General features: G+C 29.8%; 1 protein-coding gene across 3 annotated transcripts in view; it reads right to left on the reverse strand.

Moving 5' to 3' along the window:
- LOC105148812 (uncharacterized) overlaps positions 1 to 13,043 on the reverse strand; it is an 85,377-nt gene that overhangs the window by 7,810 nt on the left and 64,524 nt on the right. For all 3 annotated transcript variants that reach the window (XM_011060755.2, XM_087409891.1, XM_087409890.1), the window contains one exon: positions 1,747 to 3,488. In XM_011060755.2, coding sequence (XP_011059057.1) covers positions 1,747 to 3,482 — 1,736 coding nt within the window. In that variant the 5' untranslated portion in view covers positions 3,483 to 3,488. The remainder of the gene's footprint in view (positions 1 to 1,746; positions 3,489 to 13,043) is intronic.

Raw genomic sequence — 13,043 nt, forward strand, 5'->3', positions numbered from 1 at the left:
GTTGTGATTCAAAGCGCGCTCGAGCGTGCTGGAATTCACATATAATTAGAGTAAGTATAAAGAGAGTAGCACCAATGCGTGTGCCTAAAGCGGCGTCTACAATGAAATTTTGAGACATAAAACTCAAGCTTTAAACTCTAAGCCGTAAGAAATTGACCAATCACAATCAAATGTAAGGAGAATACGTGATTATGATCGGTAAATTTCTTACGGCTTAATGTTTAAAATCTTTTACGCCTTAAAATCTCATTGTAGACATCGCTTAATGCTGATTGGTTTCGCCATTGGGTATTCTTATTGTTAGTTAGAAAGAAGCAATATTAAGAAAGAAGAGATTAAGACAAGGAATTGCATCATATAGATACCCCAGATGTAGAACACCAAATGGCAACTTCCGGCTAATTGGTGCGCTACTCTCTTTATATATCTCTCTATTCTACATACAATAACATTTCTGCAAGAGCATACCTTACACACAACAAAAAATAGTATATTAGTAACCGAAAATGCTTTGGACATCGACAGTTCGTGCAGTTAACTTAGTTTTTCAATTTGGATCCCAATTACTATACTCTTTACAATGGATTGTGATCGATCTGCGCGTTCTGCTGAGAACAAGGTAAAGATTATTTTTCTTTACACAGAGTATGGCCGTAATTACTGTGCAACAGCGAGGCGTTTTAATGAAATTAGTCCAGAACGTCCAATAAGTCGCGTTTACGTTCAGCAATTTGTAACAAAATTTTGAGAAACACAAAGTGTTAAAGACTGGCCACGATCTGGTAGACAAAAGATAGACGATGTCACAGGAAATAGAAATAATAGATCGTGTAAATTGCAGATGGTCAAACAACTTTGTTAAACCAACATCGTTAAAACAACTTACAATGTTGTTAGTAATGAAAGCAATATTCCCAAAACTACAATTGTCAAAGTTTTAAAACGACACAAATTTCACCCGTATAAAAGACAGGAATTTTATAATCGATTGTTTTACTGCCACGAAGTAAACGGTGTCCATTTTGAATAGTTACTACAATAAATCCAACACATATTGAAGATAAGAACAAATAAAATTTTTCAAACTTTGACACTGAATAACTCCCGAATGAGTCAATGTATCAACTTCCGCAATGAACCAAAAGTTTTTTTTTATGCTCTTTCGTATGATATGTTACAATAAAGGGGATTTGAAATTTTTGAGATCTCCCTTGGGCATCCCCTTAGGAAGAGAATCTCCCCGACTCTCCTCCGTTCAAAGAGTAACCCCTCAAAATGATTGAACACATATTTTGCGGTTTTTCATCATTTTGAACCGTTTCCAAAATATAAAGATTTTATAGACACTCTGTATATTATCATATTTTCATTTTTATATAATAAATCATTTTTATATTATTATTACTAATAATAATAATATTATTAATATTAAATACAAGGGAAAGTCAGATAGTAAAGCGAATTTATTTATTCCTTACACAGAAAGTAATGATTTCGAAGTCAAAATTCCCCCTTCTTCACAAACGAAATCAGAGGACTTGTAAATCGTTACACAAAATGTTTTTATAAAACTGAGTGATTAAATTGAAAAATAATGTTGTATATATTTTGCTAACGTGTAATATACATAAGGAACACATAAATTCACTTTATTTTCTGCTTTCCTCTCGTATTAATAATCTATTAGTAATTAATAATAATTATTGTTATAATTTATAATAATAGTATTATTATCAATATAATTACCTCAACAGATCGCAGTTGTTGTTTGGAGATGAAGTTAACCATTCGGACATTCTGGAGAATAAGATGTTAAGATCAGCTTCAGACACAAACGACATACTTGAAGATTCCAATTCAGATTTACATTCCTTCGCGTCGTATCTCATCTCTTCGTCATCTGACTCCTTCTCTATTGTTTGATCCAGCTTTGTCTTCGTGACGAAGGGATGTTTGGGGATCACATTTTGGGTCAGATAAGGGTGCTTAAGAAGCGGCGGGTATCCGCAAGAGACTTTCAACGTTGAAGAATTTACAGGCATGCTTTTCAATGAAGATTCGATGTTCTGACGGTTCTCTTTGTAGACAGTGGTTGTGCAGGGCACTTCGGTCAAGACCATGCGAGAACTCTTGGACACCTTATTATTGACGCAATCATTTTCAGTGTGACCGAAGGTACTGAAAGTCGGTTTTTCAGGATCGAAGCGCCAGGATTTTTGTGAAGAAGACGACGAGGACAAAAATTGATCGATAAATCCAGAATCGGAAGTACGTTTATTCTGTTGTTTCTCTGCCGATTTTTTCCAGACTTTCTTATAGTTCAATAGTTTGGTATAGAATGTCGAATTTAGTAACTTTTTCAATGGTTTTTTTCGTGACAGTTTCTCGCCCAACGCTGATATCCATGTTATGCACGTATCGTCATTAATCTTAATTGGTTGATCTTCATTCAGCAAAGCGCCAATTGTTGGCGATTTCCGGTCGAAGTTAGACGATGAACTTGGAACCGGTTTGAAATTCTGAAGATTCTCTTGGTTCTTCGGAATATTTTTAGAAGATGTTATGTCTTGAAAAGATGAATCCAACAGCAGATCGCTATTTATACTTAACAGATTGTTGTATGATGATCTCGAGGAAGATGACAACGATGACAATGAGGTCGAGGAGAGTTCGAGCTGCCATTGTTTGTTTTCGAAGTCATATAGGTCGGCTTGTAAATTTCTATAGCTGTTATTGCTGCTCGAGTCGCAAGAACTTGTCAAAATGTCATCAAGAGGATCCTCGTAGTCCAAGTTTGTGTCTTCAATATCCTCCAAAGGACTTGAGCAAATCATTAATTTATTCTTCATCGAGTTATCTTCCAATTTTATATCTCTCTTTTTCAGGTCCCACGTTTCATTCTTCTTCGAGGGACTGGATTGTACATTCATCAATATATCATCGCCAATGGAGCTGTACATGTTAATCTTAGAAGAGGATCGCGGCCACGTCATCGAAACTGGTTTTTTATCGCTTTCCGAATGATATCGATTAACAATCACAAAATCATCTTCGACTTCGCATTCCTCAAACGAAGTTAAAAAGATCTTGGATTTTTTATTTAAGTTATTTTGACATTGCGAACTGGGCGTATCGTATGTCGCAAGATTCGAGTCATTTTTTTCTACGTTCTTTTGATTCTGAGTAACATCAAGAGTATTAAAGAAACCGAATTTTTCTTTAGTTCCTTCTCGCTGACTATTCTCGTTAGATGCCCTTACGCTTGACTCGTAAGCTTTGACGAGCTTCTTAACGAAATTGCCGTCGTTCGAAGTTGACGATTTCGATGCGGTATCCTGGTAGTTAGTCGACATCGAGCAGAAACCAGTTTCGAACTCCTGAATCAAGATCTCCATGTTTGGCATATTCTTCGGTATGTCTGGTAGCACCCGAACTCCTTTGACAGGCATGTTGACGGCAATTAAAAGTTCACTGAAGTTCATTCATTTCTGGAACAGAACAATCCGTGCATTCAGTTCAATTTGCGTTTAACTTGATTTATCGGTGTGGAAAGACAGGTGCAACATTGTATATAAATTTTAGTTACTTAGATAAAATAACAAGAGAAAGATTTTTATTATGTTATACTTCAGAAAACAATGAAAATTATTATTTAATTATTTAACACACTCTGCTGTTAAAACAAAATTTTTCTTGTGATACAACAGCATTAAATATTATTTACAATTTACTGCTCTGTCTAATCCGCACTGTATCGCTTTATTATAAACCTAAAATAAAAATAATACTCAATAATTATACTTCTGTTTTAAAATTTAATATCTTTCAGGTATTTGTCAACTTGTTATATAATTAATTAGAGCATCAACAAGAACCAATTATTCATGCTAATCAAAAGCATCTGTTTTTCTATGAAGCGTATAACCTTATTACATCCATCATTCACTTGATTTTAATTCGTTGTCACAACCATTACGTGATCCGATGAACTTATTTTCATCAAGCTGAGCCTTCATAATGGCAATCAACTGCATGTATTTTCGTATTATTCATAAATAATATGATGAAATGGAAAAGATATAAGATTAAGAATTTCAAAATACATATAGAAGATGTAAAACAATAACAGTGTCAATCATATTGATATAAATATCTCAAAATTTTATTTCTTGCCATGCATTGTTCTACTTTCTATTTTATTATACTCATAATAATTTTTTGTAGTTTATTTTTGCAAATAAACTTGTGCAGATAAAAAGTTAGGCAGATAAATAGAGAAAGTTCAAACTTGTTAAGTATGTGATAGAAACAAACCACACAGGGTCCTAATCTCAGCCTGTTATATATATGTGTATGATGGAATAATAGCTAACACACAGAAGAAATAAATCACAAAGAAGAAATAAGTTTCTCATTTCTCTTATACAAACTTTTGCAAACATACGCGACATAAAAAAATAAAAGTTTTAAACTTCTTATTATAACATAATAGTCCGCGTGCAGTTAAATATGAATCACGCATCAATTGCACGATCGTTTACTGAAATGGTCGGTATGCAGAGTTATCATCTTGACTGCAAATACAGAAATAATGTGCGTGAAGGATAAGATATTATGCTATTGTAAGAAGTTTCGAACAAACGTATATATTTATGTGTATGGATAACGCAACATATCTTTTACATAAAATAAATAATATTTTACACAAAATAAGTTTTTAGTGATCAGTAATTCACTTTGCAACACCCGAGAGAGAAAAATTCAATAAGAAATTAGAAGTTAAAAAGAAAATAAAGATACCAAAAAATTAACAAAAATAAAAAGGTATATAATGATAGATATATTTTTTTTTTTTTTTTAATAAAAAGAAATTCAAATTTTATTTCACATTAAAAAGGACAGCAAATAAATGCATAATTAAGATTTTTATTAAGATATCCATTTTTATCAAATACTAGAAATATCAAAAATACCAAACCGTTACCAAAAAGTTTGATGAAAATTGTGAATAACCATATGAATAGGGTAACTCCGGTATATACGCTGCACCTATCAAAAACTTAATTTATTAAGTATTATTTACTATATTTAAAGTAAACGAACTATATCAGTACTTTGTACTACTTTGTCTATTATTATGAAAAAAAAATATTGGAAATCCGAAATATTTATATTTCGCGTATTAAAAAATGAACTTTTTTAAACCCTTGTATTTTTGCCGTATGTGAGGGTGGGATATATGGCTATTCATAGAGGGAGAGAGAATATGTACGGCACATAAAAAATTTACAAATAATGCATATAAATAAGTTGTAAAATGACACAATAACTTATAAAATGCGTTTATAAAGTTTTATTAAGAAATAAAAATTATAAATATGTATATGAAGTAATAAATAATAATTACAATCTTCCCATATGTATTATAAACGTTATGACTTGAGATACATATTTCATGTAATGCGTTTAGTATTGTTATTGTATTCAATCTGCTCACTTTGTATACTTTGGGCATAAATCCTGTCCGCTAAAAATGCCATATATCCCAAATAAGTGGGATATACAAGACAACAAACTAAACAAAGAATACAAGAACAAAGTATTTGTATTTTGTTATACAACATGCTTTACTATTTCTCTACACTCATGTATCACGAATAAGCCTTTTGCTCGTCCTACAGTAATCATTTTATGTAGATTTTAATTTATGATGATGTTACTCAACACGGTGATGTTACTCAAATCGATCAACTCACAATAATTTCATTAATATATTAACACAATACTAATATAACATAAAAGCATGTAATAAAGTAGTTGCGGGAAAATTACTCCCACTTCTTCTATTTTTTCTAACTTCTGCGGCGTAAATCCCAGCGTGGCGTATTTGCTGGAGTTACCCTAAAGTCATGCTCAGTATGTGATGAACTAAATATGAACGTTGACCTGACATCCTCTTTCTCGGAGTAAGTAAAACATTTCTCTTAAGAATTCCCTCATGTCGCTTTTCTACGCGATAGTAAGTCAAACTTCTACTTTGAGATACGCCAAAGAAGAACGTATAGAAAACGAATTTTTTGCGATCTTTCAGAAAACAAAGTTTAAATTTTACGCAAAACAATAATTTAAAACATCTTTTATATGAGTCTATTAAAATTTAAATTGATCTATAAATTTGACTAAGAACGTCATAGATATTATATTTCTTTAAAAATATATATATCTATAATACATATATATGTATTATGTATGTAAATTTTTACATTATTAAGTTTATTCTTTCTTGTTTTTTGTCTTGATCTATTATCTCAGTTTCCCTAGAAAATTTTCTTCGTGAAATTTATTTATTTCTCTGATTATTTGAAATAATTATAATTACATAGGTTTTTGTGTGTGTGTGTGTGTGTGTGTGTGTGTGTGTGTGTATGTGTTTGGTGTGTGCAGATATTATTTCTATTAAAGTTTACTAATACTAATTAAAAGATAAGTTCTTTTATTCTCACTATTTACTTTTGCTTCAAGATAATTCTTAATATAATATTTTAGATAATTATTTATTATATGTTAGATAATATATTAGATAATTAATATAATATAATAGAAGAGTATACATTATGGCCTCCCTTAATATCTCCGCTTATTAAAGTATAGCGAATCCTAATGATTACTTATGGAATTATTTGTTCAATAGTTCGCCGTTACACTATGACGCTAATATACCGATACTTAATAGCCAGCACTTATTATAATTTTTGCTTTCAAGTATTTCGTTTCTAAGTATATTTTAGCATTTAATTACACCTACTTCCTCATTTTTGTTAAACTTGAGCGTATTATCACATGAATATATGTATTTTTGAGTGTTATTTGCTATTTAACATTTTATTTGACTGTATATATATTTTGAATTATGCAAATTTAAACAATAGCATTGCATTTTGCTAATGCAACCTTCTATGGGTATTGATTACTCACGATCTCTTTTTTTATATTACGAGGTTTTTATATCAAAATAATTATTTGATAATCGATTATAGCTCTATCTCTATTAATCTATAATTTATATTACATGTACTATTTTTACTGAGCAGTTTATATGCAGAAGTTATATAAATGTATATACATTCATTTACATACATTTAAAAATATTTTATTTTTTTGTTAATTTTGTACTACTTTCTAAACAAAATTAATATTTTAAGGCTATTTTTATGGAAGGCCACATTACCATTAATTTTTTTCTTTGCATCATTATGCAATGTCATCACATTTTTATTAATAGTGTCCTAAGTAATAAATCTTTCGTAACTTTGAATCCAAAATCGAGTCAATAACATTTTAATAAATGTAATTGACAAGTTTTAAACTTAAATATTGATTATTAATAAAGTTATTGTGTAAAATGTAACTGGGGTGCCATAATATCACCTTCTTCTCTAAAGTTCTGTAAAAATATTTGTTATAAAAAAAACCTTTATTTTAAAAAATCTTTTGTTTCTCGTTTCTAACAATAATATTATTTAAAAATTACGATAATTTGCATAAAATGTTAGTAATTAATTAAAATTTTCGAATTTTTTTCAACAAAGAAACAATTTCTCAAGATTTCTCTTGTTACATTTTTCAGAGTTTTTCCTTTTTCAAGGGATTTTCTCTTTGCAATTTTATCGATATGAAATTTCCCTTGGCGCGTTTCTTTTATTACGAAAGAATGCTATCGGCTTGAAATATACTATTTGTTTTGTACGTTAGAATCAATGCATATATTAATAATAATATTACGTAATGATTCTTTCTCTTTGTATTTTATTTAGCTATTTTCATTTACTTAAAAAGTTTTTTTAGTAATTAATCTCTCGAATTAATTTTTGTAGATGCACATATTAAGTGACCCAAGAATCATTTTTTTTTTAGAACGCAAGTCAAAGGCTTCCCTTATTCAGGTCAGACAGCTCGGAGCCAAGACTGTCGCAAACTGCTTTTATTGGTAATCTCAAATGGGATTCTCTTAGAGAAAGATTCAGTATACGAAAAAGCCTTTTTTTTTTTAAGAAACTGCTGAAAGAATATTAACACGTTTACGTATTATCACAATTTTCATCTGCAAATTACTACTTCACGTGAGACATGCATTTTTAAACCCTGCATATGAATACAGCAATCTTTTGTTCTTCTCTTTCCTAAGAAAATGAGAGATATTTTTCATTCATATTTTAAACTTTTGACATGGAATTTTATTTCTTTTCATTTGCGCAAAATAAAAAGGCCGAAATTTGTATAAAAATGTTTCAATTCGAAAAAGACTGCTGTATATCATTATATATTATATTTACTGGATAATTACATTTGTTTCTCTATCTGTAACATGTTGAGGAATTTGAAAGATCATATGCAAACTTCTAAAACGTTAGATAAAAATAATATTTCTATCATATGACAGTCTTGTCCGAGTTTTCTGAATTTACTAACGTTAGACACTACAGTTTGCATAGGCGATGGTACCGTGATATGAAAAGAACATCGCGTGAAATAATACAAAACTCCACAATGTTGCCGTCAAGTTTTCTACAGCGACGGAATAAATCTCAGTAAAATATGCAAAACGGGGGTGCAATCCCCGACGGTTGCGACGTAAAAATAACGCGCGATAATTACACAAAGATACACTGCCGTATAAACTGCGAAGTTCCATGTCACCACGCACCAAATACAAAAACTTTGGACAGTTAATTTCCATAAAAGTTATAAAACATGGTTCGCTACAAACAGGTTTGTTTATTTATAAAATTCCGTTTGTGTAAAGATATAAGATGAAATTAATATGCTTTTAAGTTTATATTTATAATTACATAAACGTTTCTCAATTTCGGTACAACAAACAATAATAGTGTAGAAGAGAGTGGCAAACCTGCGAACATCTAAGAAAAAAGTTAAATAAAACTGATTATTATAGAAGTATTTATTTAAAGGAAATGCTTCAATTAATTGGCTTTAAACTACAATAATTAACATTTATATGTTATCAATATAAACTAAACTTTTAACATAAATATTAATTATTGTAGTTTAAAGCTAAATAATTTTTAAGAGTAAATAAGGCTTCTATAATTAGTAAATAATTATCGACTTCATTTAATTTTTTCTTTGACATTCGCTGTTGCTTCATTCTCCCTTACCTTAAAAATATCGAAAACACGTAATGGTATATGTATATCTTAAACAGCGTGTTATGGTCACGTATTATAGTGGCACGGAGCGTATATCGAACTATCGCTGGGAGCGAAAAATGAGAGATTACCATTACTCTAATATACTGCAATATCGTTCGCAATTCCCTTACGTGCACGATTGCATCTTAATAAAATATACGTGAATATATATCATTGTTTAATATACTCATGTATTAACACGTCATCTGCCCAGCAGGTTTCATATTTTATCGCGTACGCCACAGGAGAATTTTCATTATCAAAAGCACATAATGATAAAATATAATGTAATATATGATTATGTACTCCTAAATAATATATTAGATAGTGCACTTATATTAGTCCTTTTACATTGATTGTGTTCAATAAAAAAATAGCTTAATAAGCATTTTGTGCTGATTGGATACTTTTATAGATTTGAATTTTGAGATAAAATTATTTCTCTAGATCTAAAAATTTAATCAGTTTAAAGTGCTTATTAAGCTGCTTTTTCTGCTGAACGCAGTCATTGCATTTATTTATGTTATTCATTATTAGATGACATTTATTTTTCACAAGGATATTTACAAATTTTCATACCGTCACTTATAAGTGATCATTAAGAGAACATTGAAAAATCATTGATGTTAGATGATTACTAATGATATTCAACGTGTTTTTGTACAAAACAGAGAGTTACTAAAAAATGATTATTTCACGAAAATATAAAGAATCAATAACATACCTTTTTAGCAATGATTCGATTCATACAACGCATTTCTGTACAAATTTTAAATTTGTATTGATTACTAATCACCATTCAAGACATAAAAGACAATAAATTTTACATAATTGGTTTTTATGAAAGATTTATGTAGCACTGCGATTAATGGAACATAGCCGCGTAACGAGAACAACCTTTTGTGACAATAAAACGTGATTGTTTAAATTGAGATAGCGAACAATTGAAAAAATGAATCGCAACATAACAATATTCGTTCAGCAGGCGTTTGCCTGGTCAACCGTGTAGAAACGCGGAGTTCTCTTTCTTTTCAGTTTTTCTGCCTTTTTTATTTTCCATGAACGATGTCGATGCACACAGAAGATTAATTATATTTCAGTGTTGCAGATGATCCACCTTTTGTCTAGCTCTCGCTTTTATGATAAAGAAGACTTCATTGTGATGCATTATCTAATTTATATACGTTATTATAGCAGAATCAATAAAACAGTTTGGAAAAAAATTCATTTAAAAGTTTTCTAAAGAATTTATAATTTTAAAAAGGTTTTTATAACATATCATATACGAAGAATACGACGCTCTTTGACATTTGCAATTAACTATGTATAGTATACAATGTATTATTGTAAATTTCAAAAGAAAACTATTTTCCTTTAAAAATGGAGACTATTTAATATCAGGAAACAACTTTTTTTGTATTAATTAAATCGATTAAATGTGCTTAAAATTTACATAAAAATGTTATTAGACTCAAGATCATTTATCGTGTTAATTAAAATTAATAAACAATATTAATCATAATTAAATTAAAAATACTTAAAATAGGAATAGAAAAAGAATATGAAAGAGTATGAAACTTTTATGTCTCAGAAAGAAATCTTATCATGTTGTAACTATATTATCCCACTTTTTAATCTCTCTATGTAACTGTATATATATATATATATATATATATATATATATATATATATATATTTATGCCTCATACCTAAAGTTTCGTTTGTATTTCTTTATTGCTATTAAAGTAGAAGCATTCAGGTATACCCAATCGAATGTTCACCCAATTATTGAATGGTGCGAGGATTAATTGAGATCTCGCGGATAAAATTGCTTCGGAGGATCTGCTGCGATCTCCCAAAGGTCAACAAGAAGAGAAAAATGGAACTCCTAGCAATGTGTTTCACGTTAGTCGAGCTTAATTCGAGTACGTGGTGGCCGCGAATGAAAATTGCCGTACTAGAGAATCTATGGAAGATAATTGCATTTAAAAATACGACCTAAGAAACTTTAAAAATTGATCACAATAGCTCAACTATTTTTTTAATCATTCGTCATAAAAGAAATTGCCAAAAAATATAAATTAATATTGTAAATTCGTTTTTAGAGAATTAAAATATATTAATAATTTTTAACTTGTTGTTACTTACTTAAAAAAATATTGCACAAAATTTTTATAGAAATTCTAAAGCTCATATTTAAAACATGTTTATAACATTGTTAGCATATAATTTACATTATATATATTGTAGAACTTTTAGACATATATTGTAGAATTTCAGAAATAAAAGCGAACAGATATCAATAAAAGCGCTTAAATACAGATCTAAATATTCTTTTCAAGCACTTGGGTTTTAACATTCAATATAATCAATATGAGTTCTTTATGGAAGTTTAATGGATACATAACTTGTTTTACTTCCTGATTTTTCGCGTCACGCTGGCTACATGTTGATGTAATTTAAAGTACTAACGACTTAAATTACAAATTTAGAGATAGAAATTTAGTGTACGTAATGCTAGTCTTTTCAATCCTCGAATACTATACAGAATTTGTTTACTATAAAAAGTAATTAATATCAATAGATACAAATTATTTTTATATATATTTTATATAACATTACAATATTATTTTCAATGTAATTTAATTTTGACAGATTCCTTTTCTAATAGAATTTTGAATCCAAAAATCGTCTCCAAGAAATACTAATCGATTTAATAATCAATACATAGGTGAATTTATTTAAAAAATCATTATAGATACACAGTCTTCTTTTTCCATTTTTCACGATACCTCGTTGCATACAAATGCAGTCTAAGCACTAGTATTATAAAGTCAAGTGGAATATTAGGTGAAGTGTTATCGTCTTTCTACACATATTGCGATGACATATGGACATGTTCGTTAAATATACAATCGTCTAAAAACGCCCCCAAGGAGGGATCAACGAAATTTACTGTAATGGCAATGACAAGTAACGATCATCATACGCTAGTTATTTCGTTATTTCTAAGTTAGAAGTAACAGAAAGTTACTGAAAGTCTATAAATTCTATTCCAACCATCTTACAGGCGCATAAACGTCTGCGGTTATTTATGATCGCCACGCATTGCGAATTTTATATTTTCACGCCAGTTATAACGTCCGATTCATATATCGCGCGAACATAGAAGAATAATTGACGCACGTGCAATGATAAAATATTACACGTTACCAAGAGAACGTTTTAACTCATATATATCGATAAAATTCTGAATTAAAATTCCAATCGAAGATTTTTATATTCTTAGGAATACTATATTAATACTTTCAATGTGTGTCAAATCAGATAAAAATTATAAATACAATTGTGATAAAAATTGCAATAAAAATTAGAAACACTTCTTACATTTTAATTCAAAGAATGCTTCCAAAAATGAAACATACGTTATTATATTTGGCTTAAAAAATTATTCTATATTAAATTGAATCAATATTTTCAAAGCTGTGAAAAAAAATAGATGTTATGTAACGCCAATCTAAACTTATTTTTAAAATGTCAAAATAATGGAATTGTGCGTAGTCTTGTCGACGAAAAAACTCTGTTTCTGCGCCGCTATTTTTTTTATCAAGCTCGAGGCTACAAATTGACGGACATTCCTGGCGCCAGTATGTAAAATTAGCGAACGTCGCGAATCGCACTCGGGATTTATTTTTTCGTAATATCCACAGTCGACTGTTGCTGGATTTATTCTCGCTTATTGGCCGCTACCCAGATCTCGCAGTCCATTCTTCTGTTGCCGCTTCTGTTGCTTGTTAAAAAGTGCGACGTGACGTAGAAAAAATGTACCGTAAA

The sequence above is a fragment of the Acromyrmex echinatior genome, chromosome 9 (assembly GCF_024713525.1).
Source record: "Acromyrmex echinatior isolate Ae372 chromosome 9, ASM2471352v2, whole genome shotgun sequence".
Lineage (NCBI taxonomy): Eukaryota > Metazoa > Arthropoda > Insecta > Hymenoptera > Formicidae > Acromyrmex > Acromyrmex echinatior.